This window comes from Salvelinus sp. IW2-2015, linkage group LG15, assembly GCF_002910315.2.
Source record: "Salvelinus sp. IW2-2015 linkage group LG15, ASM291031v2, whole genome shotgun sequence".
Taxonomy (NCBI): Eukaryota; Metazoa; Chordata; class Actinopteri; order Salmoniformes; family Salmonidae; genus Salvelinus; species Salvelinus sp. IW2-2015.
In genome coordinates this window covers 56,028,628-56,046,740 of record NC_036855.1, presented here as the reverse complement: position 1 = coordinate 56,046,740, position 18,113 = coordinate 56,028,628, and the positions used below count along the sequence as shown (strand labels likewise).

At 41.0% G+C, this 18,113-nt stretch overlaps 1 protein-coding gene across 1 annotated transcript in view; it reads left to right on the top strand.

Annotated features, from left to right (window-relative positions):
• LOC111975001 (cadherin-16-like) overlaps positions 1-3,337 on the top strand; it is a 31,435-nt gene extending 28,098 nt beyond the window's left edge. The window contains exon 18 of the mRNA XM_024003132.2: positions 41-3,337. Within this exon, the coding sequence (XP_023858900.1) occupies positions 41-141 (101 nt within the window). The 3' untranslated portion in view covers positions 142-3,337. The remainder of the gene's footprint in view (positions 1-40) is intronic.
• Positions 3,338-18,113: the final 14,776 nt, after the last annotated feature.

The window sequence follows — 18,113 nt, the reverse complement described above, 5'->3', positions numbered from 1 at the left end:
AGTATGTTGGGCCTAATTMTATCTTTCTTATTTATCCCAGGAATCATTCTAATCGTTGTGTTTGTGAGGCTGTCCTACCAGAACCCCAAACCGCCGAGCAAAACCAACCAGGAGAGAGAACCCCTGAGGATCTCACTGTGAGGGTACTGCCTGCATATGTCTCCGACTTTGCCCATATGGACAGGGCCATGATAGTAGAGCAATGATATAGTGAGAATGTTTATTCAGTACTGTGCATAGTATTTACCTAGTGGGTAGTTCTTATATTGCGGTGGTATTTGTGCAGTGCATTTGGTGGAAAAATGCACTTCATTTTTCTAGATTTTTTTTATTTATAGTAAATGTATTTGGGTACATCTTTCCATTCTAAATCAACTAATGGCAGCTGAATGACTTTAAATAATTTTCACCATTATGATAACATTGTACCATCAGTAGGAGTAGTAACACCAATGACGATAACACCAATGACACATTTTAGGTAAATGAGGATTTTCTGAAATGGAGGCCATGTATACTAAAATCTAAGGCCATTAACCCTTTAAAAATCACTTACTAAAGTGATATGAGTAATAATTCTGCTCACAATGTAATTTTCCTTCATTTAAATAGAGTAACACCAAGCAAGACGTTGGATTTAGACACATCAAATGATCAATGGAATCCTTAAATGTATGATATACTAAAAGGGTATGATTAGCTTGTAATTTTATTTAATAYACCACTCCCCGGTTAACAGTTTGCCACTGGAGGGAATTCTCACTAGAGGGAATACGCTTGCGTGTCGTGGAACACACCTTCCAAGTTGTTCATTATTTTGCATAGAACGCATGCCTCTCGTTGATTATCCCTTACGTAATGAATGATTTTCGAGGCGGTAACACCAATGACATAAAACTGAGGGACACATTATATTCGTATTTCTTTTTTTTTTTAATAGCCTACTGTTTTTATAGATCTTTACAGTATGTTTAATACTTTTGTTTACTTTCTAGCATTCAAAATAATAGATAGATATCTCTAAATCCCCCAAAACATGTCACAACAACCAGAGCCATACAGTATACTGTATATAGCGAGAGTTTGGCCAATGTAATTTCTGTCTGAACGCTCTGAGAGAGACACTTTTTGCTCCATAGCCATTGCTAAGTGATAATCAACACTTCCACGTTGTAATGTTTATTACTGATCGTTTTTAAAAACCTATGAAGATGTCCGGCGAAAGCGGATATGCAATTTGTTGACACCACAACACAGTAAAGACTTGGATACACATTATTCAGAATGCTAATAATTAAAAACATCTGTGAAAATTGCTGCTCTGTTTTGCTTGTTTACAGACCCCTCGTGGAAAAGTACTACTGAATTACTACACAAAACCTACTGATTTTACTACTTGATTGCTATTGAGATGTGTAGTAAACCAGTAGTGATTTATGTAGTAATTTAAGTAGTAATGAGTGATAAATTGGGATGTTTCATGACTGGTGAACACAACATATTTCCTACTCAAATCACTACATAATTCTCCCTTAATGACTACTGTGTAACTACTGAGCTTTTGGGTATCTACTACACAACAGTTTCTAAATGTAGTTATATCATCAAACAATTATATATACATTTTGTATTACATTAATTACATATTAAATTACACATTTACACTTTTTTGTTAATCCATTTGAGGCCTTGTCTTCATTCAGTTGACTTAACTATCTTCAGATCCTCTTTTTTTGTTGCAGCAACATTTCTCCACCCCTTAACCTTTTAGAAAATTCAGACAAGCAAAAGAGACAACCAATTATAAGCCATTATCAATCATCAGCTAACAGGGGTCACATWAGACAACACAGAAAAACATTTCATAAACGATGTTAATCTTACCAACAATGGTCTCCAGTCTTCTTATGTCAAAAGAGGTAAGTAGAATGGGTAAGTATACCAATATGAACATACCCAACATTTGCATACAAACACACATACTAATTAACTAGCATGACAAAAACAGAGGCTACATATCTACATTTCAATGTGGCTAGCAAACAACTAGGCTAAACTCAATACATCTCTATGACAATGGCTAACGGCTAATACCGTTTTGGCTAGCAATCTTTTTGATGTAGTAAAAAGTGATATAAATGGCTAAACAACGACATGAACGTTTTCATAAAATATAAAAGATGGTGCCAGTATAACGGCTATGAAAGACTGGATTACGAAGGATGGAAGATGATTACATTCGGGATTATCAAAAACAGTAGCTACGACTTCCTGTTTTGTCTTCTTTTGCGGTCGCGAAAAACCCGGGGTAGTCTGGCTGTAGTGTTGTGATACTTATTCACTACCAACATCAAGTAGTAAAACTACTTGATTGCTATAGACAAGCCTGTGTAGTAAAGCTGTAATGTTTTGACTACTTATTTATCAACATCAAGTAGTAAAAATGTATACCTGATTACTACTGGAAACACTACTGTTTTCCTACTGAATACTACAAAACTCTACTTGAGTAGTGCATAATCTACACATTCACTACACACTCCCTACAAGACTCTACATAGTCACTACTGCACAAATAGGTTTTGTGTAGTAATTCAGTAGTACTTTGTCATGAGGGGTGGGTAATTTCATAGGGAATTGTCGGAGACGCTCTCGTATAGTTACATCACCAAAATATTGTGAATAAAGACACTAACAAGTATTTTGTTGGACAATGTATATTAGGTATAACATGCGTATCCCGTACATATGACTAAGAAAACTGGAAACTTGAAAACAACATGGCGTCCGTTCTAAAAACCTGGCTGAACTCTTTTAATATATGACTCTGACTACAACTCTACTGGGTCACAACTGGGACAAGGCAATTTGCTAACCCTAAATACTTTAAACAATGCATAAACATAAGGCAGTATAAATGGCTTGTATTATATTTGATCATTGACAAAAACATGTTTGAAAATGTAACTATTCGTAATTTTAAGGTGTTTCTGATGGTTTTAAATGCCACCGCAATTCAAGAACCACCCAAGTTGCAGACTTTTGGCATTGCTTATCTACAGCATTTATGAGACATTTGTTGCGTTTTAGTTATAGTATCTGTCATATTATGTGACACACACAATACTTTGTTTTTCTCGCAATTACAATATAATCATTAATTAAGATTGCGTCATACTGCTATGCATTATAGGGATGTTACATTTAGTTATCTTAGCATGTAGCTATTTTATCTATTTCAAATATTGACATGTAATGATTTGTAAGAATCAGTAGGTTTTTCCTGTTTAATGTTGATTTTAAACCTTGTAATTAAAAGGCACGATGCCAAATTTAATCTATTCTTCGCACCATATCATTCCACTGATTACATTTCACATTGTAATAAAACTATTGAAAAGAGAAGCCTACTGTTCATTCACAATGCTTTTTAGAAAGCTTAACCACATCGAGGTTGATGTATTGTTAAAGCAATCCCAGGTTTAATACCCTGTACGTACCTTACTTTTATGGTTTTCTAATAAAATGGCATAAAATAACAAAAATAGCTTCTTAGTAAAGAGCAATTTCTCAAGCAAGAKTTTTGCTAGGACTGTCAGAGTGGTCTGAGTGGGGAGGGGATAACTGAAAAGTAGTTATTATTGGCAGAGAGGTTTGGAATTCTCTTTCTTATTGGACTATTAACTAATTAACCCACCAAAACAGGCTGACATTTCAGGGGGTCTTTTTAAACAGCTCTAGAAACCTCTAAAATGGCATTATCATAATTTTCACAATTTCACAGTATTATTCCAACCCTATAGTGTGGAAATGTATATAAAACACAGGATATCACGTTTTTGAATGCACTGGGCCTTTAATCATTCCATCCCCTGTGGATCTATAATAACCCCCTCAAAATGGTTATACATGTAAGAGAACAGCCAGGATTATCCAGAGAGCAGTCTTAATCCCATTTAGCAAGGTGCCTCCAATTTACAGGATGATGACAATAGCATACGTGAACTTGATGACCTGACAAGCGTGCTGGGCTATAAATAGACCCGTGGGATGCCATAAATAGCCCAATGCTCAAGGTCCACTGAATGACGCCCAGCAGCAACCAACATAATTTTATACTAAAAAGGAAAGATGTTTAGCTAAGTCGATGCATTATGGTTTTCTAATGGTGCATTTTCCCTTGGAGCAATTGGCCCAAGCTCCGTTGGCGGCCCTTAAAACAAAGACCAGCAGCCACATTATTCCCTGTCATGCATCTGGTTTATGTGGACGCTGAGACAATAGCTATTCATGTATACATCTGTGTGCAGGTCAGCAGATGGGTTAGCGATATAATCTCCCAAGCAGGGTTAATGGGCTGCGGTGTATCAAAGCAGAAAGGAGTTCACAGGCACTCTGCTCAGCCGTGTTCCACAATGCTCCACAGGCGTACTAGGCTGTACTAGGAAAAACACAATAACAACAACAACAACAGGAAAGCATTAAGACGTTTAAAAATAACATTTCAATGCAGTGTACCATATATAGAACAGGTAGGCAAGATGCTCCTCCATGTTGTCTTCTAATAGTAGCCAACAGTAGTACATGTGRATGGAATCATACACAAGGGAATTACACTGGACCGAATACACACGTGACCCAGCTAAAAACAGCATATGCTTACGTACTTCGGAATCAGAACAACCGCAAAAGCCCTGTAGAAAAGGCCCAACAAGCCTGCTTTTGACATAGGGTCAAGCATTAGTATGGCTGTGAGGGACTGTTGCTCTATTATTAGCCTCTCTGTGCCCATATTCTGCGTCTCTGTGGACCAGAGTGGTTCAGCTGGCTATGCGACAGGGACATGTATGAAGAGACGTTTTTTGACCTGTCTACGCCAACTAGCTCAAGGAAAATGAGAGGTAATGCACCACATATGGATGCTTTGTGAATTTGCTTGCATTCTGTACTGTTTCCATTGCTGGGTCACTTAACATTGTGGTATGTCCCCCCCATTTAAAAAAAGTATATTTTGAATTCTCTCAGTGAGCAATTTGACTTTGGTCAAACATGATCATGTGCTCATCTGTAATGGGGGTTATTTGTATTTCAGCAGCATGTAGGAAAGTTCAGTGCTCAACTTGGGCAGGAGTTCACTAGAGGTGAGTACCGGCACCTCAAATGTTCTACTGCTTGAACTCCTGTTCCTCTTATAGAATATTATCTCAAAAGTATTGTGGAGCTCCTGCACCTAAATATAAACAGTACCGTAAACCAAAATGAGTCCCGGAACCTATTTCAGTCCAAGTCAAGCACTGGGAAAGTTTGACATCACAGTACCATTATAGAACCTAACAAGTGTTTCTGAGACAATTTAAAAGCTGCCATACTGAATATTTCGTTAGGGAATCCCTGCTGGGCTTGACCTCTGCAGTGAGTGGGGGGCCCACTTCTACTGTCTATCTGTTGACCTGTTCAGWTGGTAAGAGCAGGAAGTGAATGACCTTAAAGTGATGCCATGCCAGCCTTGGCAGCAGRGTGAAAATTAGCTGCTCTCACCGCTGCCAATTCTGACAAAACTCTGGGCAGATAGAAAGTTACACACTTGGAAGGAATTTACCATCGCCGCCATCGCCTATTTATAAACCCTCTTAATCTCTCAGAAAGAGAGGYCCGCTGCCTTGATTAATTTAATAGGGCTTTGGCCACTTAGCCCCTCTCCACCTACCTCCACTGCACCGGCCTGTTTACAACGGGCAAGATTACAGAAGTCGACTGAAGGTTAGAAGACAGAATATGAAAAGCCTTTCTCTCTCTACCAGGAAACCTGTAATTTCCCTGATCTGACGGATATTTAATCATATCGAGTATTTCTATCTCCTGTGGGTTTGGGAAAGGGACAATTGTGGGTTGTGATTTGGGTCTGCTCTGCGACACACAGAATATGTCTGCAGAAAATAACTACTCTCCTTCAAAMGTGTCTGTGTTTTATTAGTCTCATTTTAATAACATTCAAAACAAGAAACATGAAATCAAGAAACAGGGTGTCTGAATTTAGCATTTTGATTACAACATGATTAGATTCGCTGACTCTATTAACACCTAGTTATAATTTATCCTCTTCTTATTCCTATTAGTGTCCTACCTATGAAAAGCCCTGGCTATTCAAGGTCTTTCCAGATTAACTTGCAAACACTCAGTGACAGGAAACATTGAAAATGTTACTGAGGTATTGGATTGCATGATAGTGAGCCTCATGCTCCAGCTGGCTGCCTCTGCTCTCTGGTAGCCTAACTGTTGTTGTGCTGCATGGAACTATATCCAACATATCCAGCTGTCCCCAGCTGCTCCTCATGACGTCATAGCCTTCCCAGAAACAGAAAGGCATGTTTTGGCTCCAATAAGGTCCAATTTAGTGACAGAAACGGATTCTGCCTAAGGGGGCTGGCACTGGCACGGGAGGGGTTTATTCCAGAAACCGGTTCGCTGTCCTGCCCTCACACAACAATATCAAATAGTAGCCGAAAACCATTGCTATCACCACTTCTGAAGAAAACGACAGGCAAAAGAATGTATACTCCAAGAATATGTACACTCCAAATGATGATTTTGTATTTCATGATGATTTTACAGTCATTTCCACGGTGCCTGTTCACGTAACATTGCATGTGACATTTGCATTGTGCTACAGTAGAGCAAGGTCATCACTTCATCAAAGCACAGAGGTGTGTAAGTAGGCAGCTAAAGAAAAGGCACTCTCCAGTCTCCAGACCCACTTTAGGCATTATTTGCCAAGCAACAGAGAAGGAGCAGAAAGTCCTTTGAAAAGAGTGAAGTACATTACTGCCCGTTAGACCGCTGAAGAACACTTTGGAACAGCTTGTACGAACTTTATGTCCGAGTCCGTCTGATTTCTTTTCCACTCTTTTTGTATGAAAAATAACACATTTGGAGGTTTGTTTCTGTAAGTAAGCAACAGGTTGGACCAGGTCTGTGCGTCACTCATGCTATCTGCGGCGAGATGTGGATGGTGCTCTTAATTCATTTGGACATTGAAGCCTTGTGACGTAGTACAGGATAATTCACAGAGAGGCACAGAAGTTTAAATTCATATAGCAGATAATGGGCTCTGCATCTTCCCTATCAAAGTAGTGATCCAGGCGTGGGCTATGGAATAGACCTTTGTGTAATTGCATTAAGGCAGTCAGTATTGGCCACCCTGTGAGAATGCTACTGCTTGGCTTTGCTAATACAATTAGCTTAGCTTTTGGTCTAGCACGTCAGTCAGACGAATAGTAGAACATGGCAAAAGCCACTGTGATGGGCTACAACAACATGTCACAGCATACAATATAATGTCGTGATAGGTAAAAGGTTACAGATGATCGTGATCCATAATTATTCCCAGTGAAATAAGTGGGATAAATACATGGAGAGCGTTTTGGTTTGTTTGATTATTGTAACCCTCCTGAAGATCACATAATGCCTCAATTGTATGCCATGACAAGCCTTTTTCTTCTCAGTCAACTACTACATAATGCCAAGAAGAGTATCATTCATATTTTTTTCTTTGAAATCACGCCACTCCTTTGTGACATTTTCTACTTCACAAAAGAGCGGCGTGATTACATGGCAGGGAGGGAAGAAAGTAGGCCTTCCCGTGTGATTCACAGCTAGGTGGAGAGAGAAGAYGAGAGGAGTGGATGACTGTGGAGAGAGGGAAGGTTGTTCAGGGACAATGGTTTCATTAAATCACATGGCTCYCATTAGGATGGGGACATTGTGAGCTAAGCAGCTTTCTTTGGGAAGCCAGAACAATSCTCTGAATGGGTGCTATGAAAAGAATCAGGAGCATGAGAAGGGACCTCAGCATGGCTGGCTTTTGCCGACATGTCCAACACATACCAATACAGTACAACATGCAGTAGGTGTATGTCTGTAATTGTCCAACACATACCACATACAGTACAACATGCAGTAGGTGTATGTCTGTAATTGTCCAACACATACCACATACAGTACAACATGCAGTAGGTGTATGTCTGTAATTTAGTGATCTCTGCACTCAGACCCGTATTGCATGTGCGCTGGTCTGGCCATCTACTCAATGTTGCGTCTGTCAGGAAAGAATCGTAATTTAGTGAGACAATCCCCGGTAAAACAGAAAATCCATTTTAGATTCCTCCCATCTGCTCCTATAGTAACAGACAGAGGTTTGGACTTCACTAGAAAGGAAAGCAGTCAGTGTAATTCATCATGTGGGAACACAACACATGTGACTGTGCACTATCACTCATTAAATTCTGCACTCTGCATGGCCTGCTGCTGTTCTTTTAAAACACTGAACAAAACCTAGAATTGTCCCACAACACTCGTAATGTTTTTATTCTCCAATTATGAATAACCATGTTAATTACAATCTTTATTTTTGACCATTTATTCCCATGTAAGTGCCTACCATGACCCGAATGACCAATTTGTCACCGTCATCGATAATTGCCTAAAACAGAACACAGCACATAAATTGATTTCAAGCACTACAAACACCCTGAACAGTCACTTGCTGCCTACACAAACMGCCTACACAAACCCCTCTCTCCTACTCCCACACGTACTCCTTTGCAGTGCACTGTCACACACAGAGTCAGCCTCCACAGTCACTCACATCTCCTCTCAAGGCTTACTGATGGCTCAACTCAGCTCAGCTACACTACAAAAGAGCAAGAGTAGCTCATTTTATCCAACATGGCCGCCCACTCTTCCCAGCACTTCCAGCTCACTCGTTCAGTATGCGATAGTGGAAGAGTAACACCTCGATCTAAGCTGCTCCACAGTCACACTGACATACAGTAGTATCCCACACTATTCGCCCACTGTCTGAGTCTGTGGAGTGTGTAGTGCCCACCAGTGGAGTGCCAACGTGTCAGGTCACCAGCAGAAGCAGCCTTGAGCTGTGTGGGATGTGATCCTCTGTCTCTGTGTGGGCGATTCCACTCAGAACAAGGCACAGGCAGTCTGTGTGATATTTCATCTCCTACTGCAAGGGAAATTCAAGATAGGCCAGGCATAAGGCCTTCAGGGTACATATTGATCAGCACCGTAGTATGCATGCAATCAACGTATACACTTTAAACAGTACGCCTGGCTACATGAATATGATATTGCTTGATATCATCATAATGGTAGCAAAACAGAGAAGAGAGCATTTTGATCTTAAATTGGTGAAATTAAAAGATAATCATTCCTAGACTGTCTAAAGAATATTAAAAGCAAAGCAGACAGCTAAGACTTCTTTACTCATCTGTTTGTTTTGGGATATGAGCGAGAGAGAGAACCTACTGTAGTGGCTTCATTTGAAATGACAAATGCAGGTCTTGAACTCACTTTTTCCATTTACACAAGCCCCCTCTTTAAACTCATCGCCCCCTCACCCTTTTTCCAACGGATCTTTAATTTGAAAGACCAAGCTTCACAGTACCTCTCACAGTGAGGGGACTATCAGTGGTTCTAATCGGATGGCTCAGTCCCAGTAATAACAGAAGCACAGATAGCTCCATTAAAAGTTGAGCCTGGCAATTGTAAAGGCTGCCGCTGCTCAGAACTCCTGCAAATCTTTCTCCCTCTCCTCTGCTGACATCATGGAGCTACGCCGGTCCTGACAGAAGCTCTCCCTTCACAGAGCCTTGTGGGCCACAGTCTGTGCACATCCAAAAATGCAAAGATACACACAGGGATGAGCACATGCACAGACAGATGTTGACAGAGGTGGATGTACTATACATTACTATAATGAAGGCTTTTAAAATAATTGAAGAGCAGATGGACCAATAATGACAATAACAAAATTAAAACGGAGACAAAACAACCCTGAAGGTTACACAAACTAAAACTATTACAAAGAGCGAGATGTCACCTAGAGTATCCAATGTCGTGTCACATGTCCACAAAGCTGCTTTGTTTTAAATGTTAGTCACATTGAGATTTCCATCTCTTTTTCAAGTGAGCCCCGGCCAAGAGAGCAGCATACATGCAGTGACACAATAGATACCACAACACATACAACTTAACAACTAATGGAAGTTAAAACAGTGCCAAGTGCATWAGAGAGCTTAAAAGAGCAGGTTTTAAAACACGTGCAGTCAGTAGTCCTCCAATCCAGGATTTAAAATCATCAATCAGAATAAAATGATCAAATTTTAAGTCCTTCTGCAAAGTGTTCCAATCATCTTGGGGCAGCAAAGCTCAAAGCACTCTTAAAGCCTGTCATATGGTTCCCAGTCTAAACATTTCGCGCATATATTATGATTACATTTTGTGACGTTTTTGTTCGTTTTGGTATTTGGCAGTTTTTTTTTTACGGCTGTTCACCCACACAAAACATTTTATTGATGCGTTGAAGTTCAGTAGTCGAAGTCTACGCCCCATCGTCGGTGATTGGCCAACAGTACTACTCTTAGTAGGAGTGGGAACAATGGATGGGATTCTTCAATTAAGCGTTTGTCGTCATTCACCAAGAGACAACTAATACTTCACCAAACATTTTAGTTCGATGTAAAATTACGTGACTAGGACCTCCCTTTGCTAAAATGTCCAAATGAATTACAGATTTCTATATTGATCTTAGATCCATTCTGTCTATTTTGTTTTACTGGGTATGTTGTTGCTACAGCGTCTCAGGAGGCACAAACAGTAATATTGCCGATTTTTGAATGTTTTTTAAGGGAGTATGCGAGGCACAGACATTCGCTTCGCCTAGCCGAGTTCTGCTAGGAGCAAACTGAACCTAGAATACGGGCGCCTTTATGTAACCGATGTGAAATGGCTAGCTAGTTAGCGGTGGTGCGCGCTAATAGCCTTTCAATCGGTGACGTCACTTGCTCTGAGACCTTGAAGTAGTGGTTCCCCTTGCTCTGCAAGAGCCGRGGCCTTTGTGGAGCGATGGTAACGATGCTTCGTGGGTGACTGTTGTTGATGTGTGCAGAGGGTCCCTGGTTCGCGCGAGGGGACGGACGTAAAGTTAAACTGTTACATTTACAGTTCTGTGATCTCAGACAGTATTGTCCATGACTTTGTAGGGTAAAGTGCTTAAAAATATTGGCAGCTGCACTAAGATGGCCTTATAGACAAACATTTTTGTAACATGCATACAGTTGAAGTTGGAAGTTTACATACAGCTTAGCCAAATACATTTAATCTCAGTTTTTCTCAGTTTTCTTTCCTGACATTTAATCCTATTTAAAATTCCCTGTCTTAGGTCAGTTAGGATCACCACTTCATTTTAAGAATATGAAATGTCATAATAATAGTAGAGAGAATGATTTATTTCAGCTTTTATTTCTTTCATCACATTCCCAGTGGGTCAGAAGTTGACGTACACTCAATTAGTATTTGGTAGCATTGCCTTTAAATTGTTTAACTTGGGTCAAACGTTTCGGGTAGCCTTCCACAAGCTTCCCACAATAAGTTGGGTGAATTTTGGCCCATTCCTCCTGACAGAGCTGGTGTAACTGAGTCAGGTTTGTAGGCCTRCTTGCTCACACACACTTTTTCAGTTCTSCCCACACATTTTCTATAGGATTGAGGTCATTCCTTTGTGATGGCCACTCCAATACCTTGACTTTGTTGTCCTTAAGCCATTTTGCCACAACTTTGGAAGTATGCTTGGGCTCAATGTCCATTTGGAAGACCCATTTCGCCCAAGCTTTAACATAACGATGGTCATTATGGCCAACAGTTCTATTTTTATTTCATCAGACCAGAGGACATTTCTCCAAAAAGTACGATTTTGTCCCCATGTGCAGTTGCAAACCGTAGTCTGGCTTTTTTATGGCGGTTTTGGATCAGTGGCTTCTTCCTTGCTGAGCGGCCTTTCAGGCTGTCTCTTATACACATCTAGATGTGTATAAGAGACAGTCCTTCCTGAGCGGTATGACGGTTACGTGGTCCCATGGTGTTTATACTTGTGTACTATTGTTTGTACAGATGAACGTGGTACCTTCAGGCATTTGGAAATTGCTCCCAAGGATGAACCAGACTTGTGGAGGTCTACAATTTTTTTTTCTGAGGTCTTGACTGATTTCTTTTGATTTTCTCACGATGTCAAGCAAAGAGGCACTGAGTTTGAAGGTAGACCCTGAAATACATCCACAGGTACACCTCCAATTTACTCAAATTATGTAAATTAGCCTATCAGAAGCTTCTAAAGCCATGACATAATTTTCTGGAATTTTCCAAGCTGTTTAAAGGCACAGTCAACTTAGTGTATGTAAACTTCTGACCCACTGGGGTGAATTATAAGTGAAATAATCTGTCTGTATACAATTGTTGGAAAAATTACTTGTGTCATGCACAAAGTAGATGTCCTAACCGACTTGCCAAAACTATAGTTTGTTAACAAGAAATTTGTGGAGTGGTTGAAAAATGAGTTTTAATAACCTAAGTGTATGTAAACTTCCGACTTAAACTGTATTTATATTTCTTTACCTTTATTTAACTAGGCAAGTCAGTTAAGAACAAATKCTTATTTTACAATGACTGCCTACCCCGGCCAAAACCTCCCCTAACACAGATGATGCTGGGCCAATTGTGCGCCGCCCTATGGGATTCCCGATCACGGCCAGTTGTGATACAGCTCGGGATCGAACCAGGGTCTATAATGACTCCTCTAGCACTGAGATGCAGTGCCTTAGACCGCTGCGCCACTCGGGATCCAACCTAGCATATAACCCTATTCCATTTCTTGTTAACTGATCTGCAATGCTATACAACCTGTAATGTGGACGTGACATAACACATTACCCAGGTTGCTTGTCGGCTGGGCCCTGTGGATCTCTCAGGATTAACCAATCATCAACACCCGTATTGGGTTCCTCTCAGGAATTCCAACACCTGGCCTCCTGTCATCCTGGCTGCGGTTGGGCTTAGCCCCTACACTCCCAGGTCAGCTGAARTCTCCCTTTATGCCATGGATACGAAGCACCAACYCAACATATCAAATCGACTCTATGGCGTTAAGTAACACAGTTGTCACGTCCAGTGCTCTGAGTCTACACCGAATGGCTACTCCAAAATAAGCCCGCTGCTACTACGTTATCAAGGATGTTTCCTGGAAACTTGGAGGGACTTTACGTCCCTGGCCTCAGGGAAACAGGCCTGTCAAGGCTCCTGGGTGAGTGTAAGGCAGTCCTTGGTGCAAGTCCTCWGTGCTCTCTGCAAAGCCAGCTGAAGGCTTCAGCTGTTTCACTCACTGAGCACAAAGCATTCAGAGGTGAAGTTTGGGGCTTTATTTGTTTGACCTTCACTTTGGTTTTCATTACGTTGTCCAGTTTACATTTACATTTAAGTCATTTAGCAGACGCTCTTATCCAGAGCGACTTACAAGTACATACATTCATACTTTTTTTTTTGTACTGGCCCCCCGTGGGAATCGAACCCACAACCCTGGCGTTGCAAGCGCGTTGCAAGCGCCATGCTCTACCAACTGAGCCACACGGGGCCTATAAGTTTCTTATATAGAACATCTTTGATTAGTCATTAAGATGTTTACTTTATATTTTATATTTTTGGACAAAGGCCAAACTTGTACAGCATGCCAAAAAGTTGTAATGGAAAACTGTATGGAGTCATCCGCAATCATCTCTTTTGGACATGTTTTCTCCAGGCCTAGTCCAGTCAAAAACMTGATTTTCCTGTGTTTTATATATATTTCCACACTATGAGGTTGGAATAATATTGTGAAATTGTGAAAATGATAATGCCCTTTTAGTGTAAGATCTGTTTGAAAAGACGTCCTGTTAAATGTGAATCTGTTTTGGTTGGTTGGAGTTTTGACCTACCAGGCAGTAAATTAGTTAGTAGACTAATAAGGAGAGTTCCAAACCTCTCTGCCAATAACAGCTAGTTTGTTTTCCCCCTCACCTCTCAGACCACTCAGACAGTCCTAACAAAACTCTTGCTTGAGAAATTGCTTTTGATAAGAAGCTATTTTTGTTTCTTTTTGACCATTTTGATTGAAAACAATCACAGTAAGGTCCTTAATTGTTACCCAGATATGATTTGATATTGAGATACAAACAGCTGCATTGGGCCTTTGACATTAATTTAGCATATTTAGAGTAATAGATATCAGACAAAGTATATACAAACTTGTATTGACATGGCAAATCCCCTATGGAGGAATTTTATAGCCTTTATATAAAATATACTGAACAAAAATATAAACGCAACAATTTCAACGATTTTACTGAGTTACAGTTCATATATGGAAATCAGTCAAATGAAATAAATAAATGAGGACCTTATCTATGGATTTCACATGACAGGGCATGGGCGTAGCCATGGGTATGCCTGGGAGGGCATAGGCCCACCCACTTGGGAGCCAAGCCCACCCACTGGGGAACCAGGCCCAGCCAATCAGAATGAGGTTTTTTTTTCCTACAAAAGGGTTTTATTATAGACAGAAATACCCCTCAGTTTCATAAGCTGTCCAGGTGGCTGACTTCAGACGATCCCGCAGGTGAAGAAGCCGGATGTGGAGGTCCTGGGCTGGCATGGTTACACGTGGTCTGCGGTTGTGAGGCAGGTTGGATTTACGGACAAATTCTCTAAAACAACATTGGAGGCGGCTTATGGTAGAGAAATTAACATTAAATTATCTTGCAACAGCTCTGGTGCTCATTCCTGCAGTCAGCGTGCCAATTGCACACTCCCTCAAATCTTGAGACACCTGTGGCATTGTGTTGTGTAACAAAACTGCACATTTTAGAGTGGACTTGTATTGTCCCCAGCACAAGGTGCACCTGTGTAATGATCATGTTGTTTAATAAGCTTTTTGATATGCCACACCTGTCAGGTGGATGGATTATATTGGCAAAGGGGAAATGCTCAATAACAGGGATGTAAACAAATATGTGCACAACATTTGAGAGAACTTTTTGTGCTTATGGAATTTTTTATATTTTTTATTTCAGCTCACGAAACATGGGACCAACACTTTACATACATGTTGCGTTTATATTGTTGTTCAGTATAGATGACCATAACACCGTCAATCATGTTTTTACGACAGGAGGTGCTTCTCTCATATCAATAAAGTAACCTAAAAAGGTAAGTAGGAGGAAAGAATGAGGACAAGAATATTGTTAATATAATGATGAGAGCTATAGCTGCAGGCAGTATTGCTGTAAGGCAGCCTGGCTGGCCTGTTTTCAATAGACGGTGCTTCCCAGCAACGAGGGCTTACCGACATGTGACCTATTGAACGGTGACTGGAAAGCTTGCAAGTGGTGCTGTCAACAGCAGGACATAAATAAAGCTAAAGATAGGGCAATGTGGCTGAGGCTGCTGGTCAGCCCACTGCTTTTTATAGATACACTTTGATTTATGAAAGGCGATGGGGACTATTTTAGACCTTGGGTCTTGGAAAACGTCTAATGATCTCTGGGTGTGTGATTGACCCCCTAGACCGAAGCGTGGTGGGTTCAGGAGATTGCAGATGTGGCGAGTGACGAGCCAACCTTAACCATGTTGGTTGGAGTCCATGCAGTAGGAGATATTGTTGGTCATCCATTTGATGACTTTCCTTGAAGCCAGAGGCAGGCCACCCTGTCTGATGATCACATACTAGAGAGGAGGTGACTAGGATCATGTGGAGAGAAGGAGTGAGGGTTTACTACGTCACTCTCAAAGTGACGTAATATTTCAGGTTAACTGCCGAGTTATGCAACCCTGTCAATCCTGTTGGCTGGTGTCATTGCTAGGGTCAGGGGTCAACATGTTGGCATGTTTCAAGAGGAATCCGCTGTAGAYCACAGACCAAGAACAAGGAGGTCTGTCCGGACTGGAGTCTGGTCGAGTGGGTAGCACTCCCGCCTCCGGAACCCCCCTGCGGCYGGGATCCCGGTTCGATCCCTGCATGAGCCCTTGGTTTTCTATGTCCTCAAATCTGTCTCTCGCTTCTGCTCTTATAAAAATGCTTAAGTAGTTTGGAATTCTGTTCTCCTAAAAAGAAGAGGCAGCTCTGCAGTGGTCACTAGCTAACAAAGTCAATCTGATTTTAACCCAGGCCTGTGCAATTATTTTGCATAGAGGGCCACATTAGAATATATTTTTGCAATTGCGGGCCAGAATCATGTTACGGGATAATACATAATGTGTATGACTGTGTTGACAGATATATCTACAGTAAATCACATCCAGATATGCTACTTATTTAACATGCACAGAAATAAACCACATCCATGTTCTCCTTTTGGTAGGTATTTGTATTATTAAACATGCAATGAAATACACGGAGGGAAAAGCACACTGTGCATTCAGCATCACGGACAGAACTCTTGTTAACTCTCGTTGATCTGTGCCTTGACTTATATTTATCACTGAAAATGTCTGTTCACATACATAGGTTGACCCAAACAGTACAAACATCTTCTGAGTATGAGATGCATAGAACCCCATCAGTGACATTGTTTTGAATAGTTCTCCAAATCACTGCATCAGACTGAAGATCGATAAGCTCAACTTGCAGGTCAGTGGGAGCGTTATCCACATTGAAGGTGAAAGGAGAGGAAACCAACAGCYTGTCATTTTCCAACACTTTGAAATCCTCAAAACGACGAGAAAACTCACCATTCAAAGCACGCAGGCCTTTGCACAGTCCTGCCTTAACCCCACTGCTACCTTAAAGATAATGCCCTTATGAAGTTTACCACTTTAGTGATGGTCTCCAAAACATGGCTCCTTTTCAGAACACATATACAGAGCACCTCCTGATGAATAATGCAATGGAGGAAAATACTTTTCTGATCTGGGTTCAGCTCAGCTACTTGATCTTGTATCCTTTTGAAAAGGCCCAAAAAAATTCCTGGCAAGTTTGGGCATCCATCAGTGGTCACACTGGATAACTTTTTCAAAACTCAGTCCCAGCTCTGCCACACACTTATTAACCTCCTCCAATAAATACTTCCCTGTTGTTGTGCTCTTCATTGACTYCACTGAAGCGAGGTCATCTATAATTTCAAAGTCTGGGGTTATGCCTTGTAAGAATATCAACAACTGTGCCGTGTCACGTGCATCACTGCTCTCATCTAGGGCCAAGGAGAAATAGGTGAAACCCTTTATCTTGTCTTTTAACTGTTGTTCCTTATTCTCTGCAATGTCCTCAACACGCCATGTCACTGTTCCGTCTGGACAGGGAAACATTTTCGAACGGCTTGCTATGTTTAGCAATTTTGTGGGACAGTACATAGCTAGCTCTCGCAATTATGTCATTTGCTGAATGCAGTTTTGTGAAAAGTCCTTGCTGCTTCTGAGAAAACTCTTWCAATGCACTTGCCCTCTGCTCAGAAGACATATTCCTATAGTTCTCTGCATGCTTCGTCTGGATGTGTCGGGACAAGTTGTACTCTTTCAAGACAGCGATGCTCTCTTAAGCGCACAGCTTTCTCTGATACCTCAAAAAAGAAATATGTCGATGTCCACTCTTGCTTGAACACCCTACATTCATTGTCTACTTTCCTTTTCTTTGAAATCTTTGAAAAACACATTTTTGCGCAATTTGTAACTGACATGTGTGTCAGCCTGTCAGTCCTTGCGCAGTTGTTATTTATACGTGCCTTCAAAATAAATGTCCCACAAGCGGTCGGAGTTAAATCATTAAACAAAGGCAGGTAGGTATTCAATGGGCTTTTAATTAGAATAGCAAATACGTTTTTCAAAACGTTATTATCGCAAATTCTTTATGTGATCTGAGCATGATTCCGCGGGCTGTATTGAATCACGTCGCAGCCTGCATACGGCCCCTGGGCCGGCCTTTGCACAGTCCTGCCTTAACCCCACTGCTACCCCTAATTAATGCCTACACCTAACCTTAAATTATACTGCACGAAAATATAAACGCAGCATGTAAAGGGTTTGTCCCACAGGTGCACTTTGTGTTGGGGACAATAAAAGGCCACTCTAAAATGCGCAGTTTTGTCACATCACAATGCCACAGAGGTCTCAAGGTTTTTGGGAGCTTGCAATTGGCATGCTGACTGCAAGAATGTCCACCAGCGCTGTTGCTAGATAATTGAATGTTCATTTCTCTATCATACGTCGTTTTTGAGAATTTCGCAGTACGTCCAACCGGCCTCACA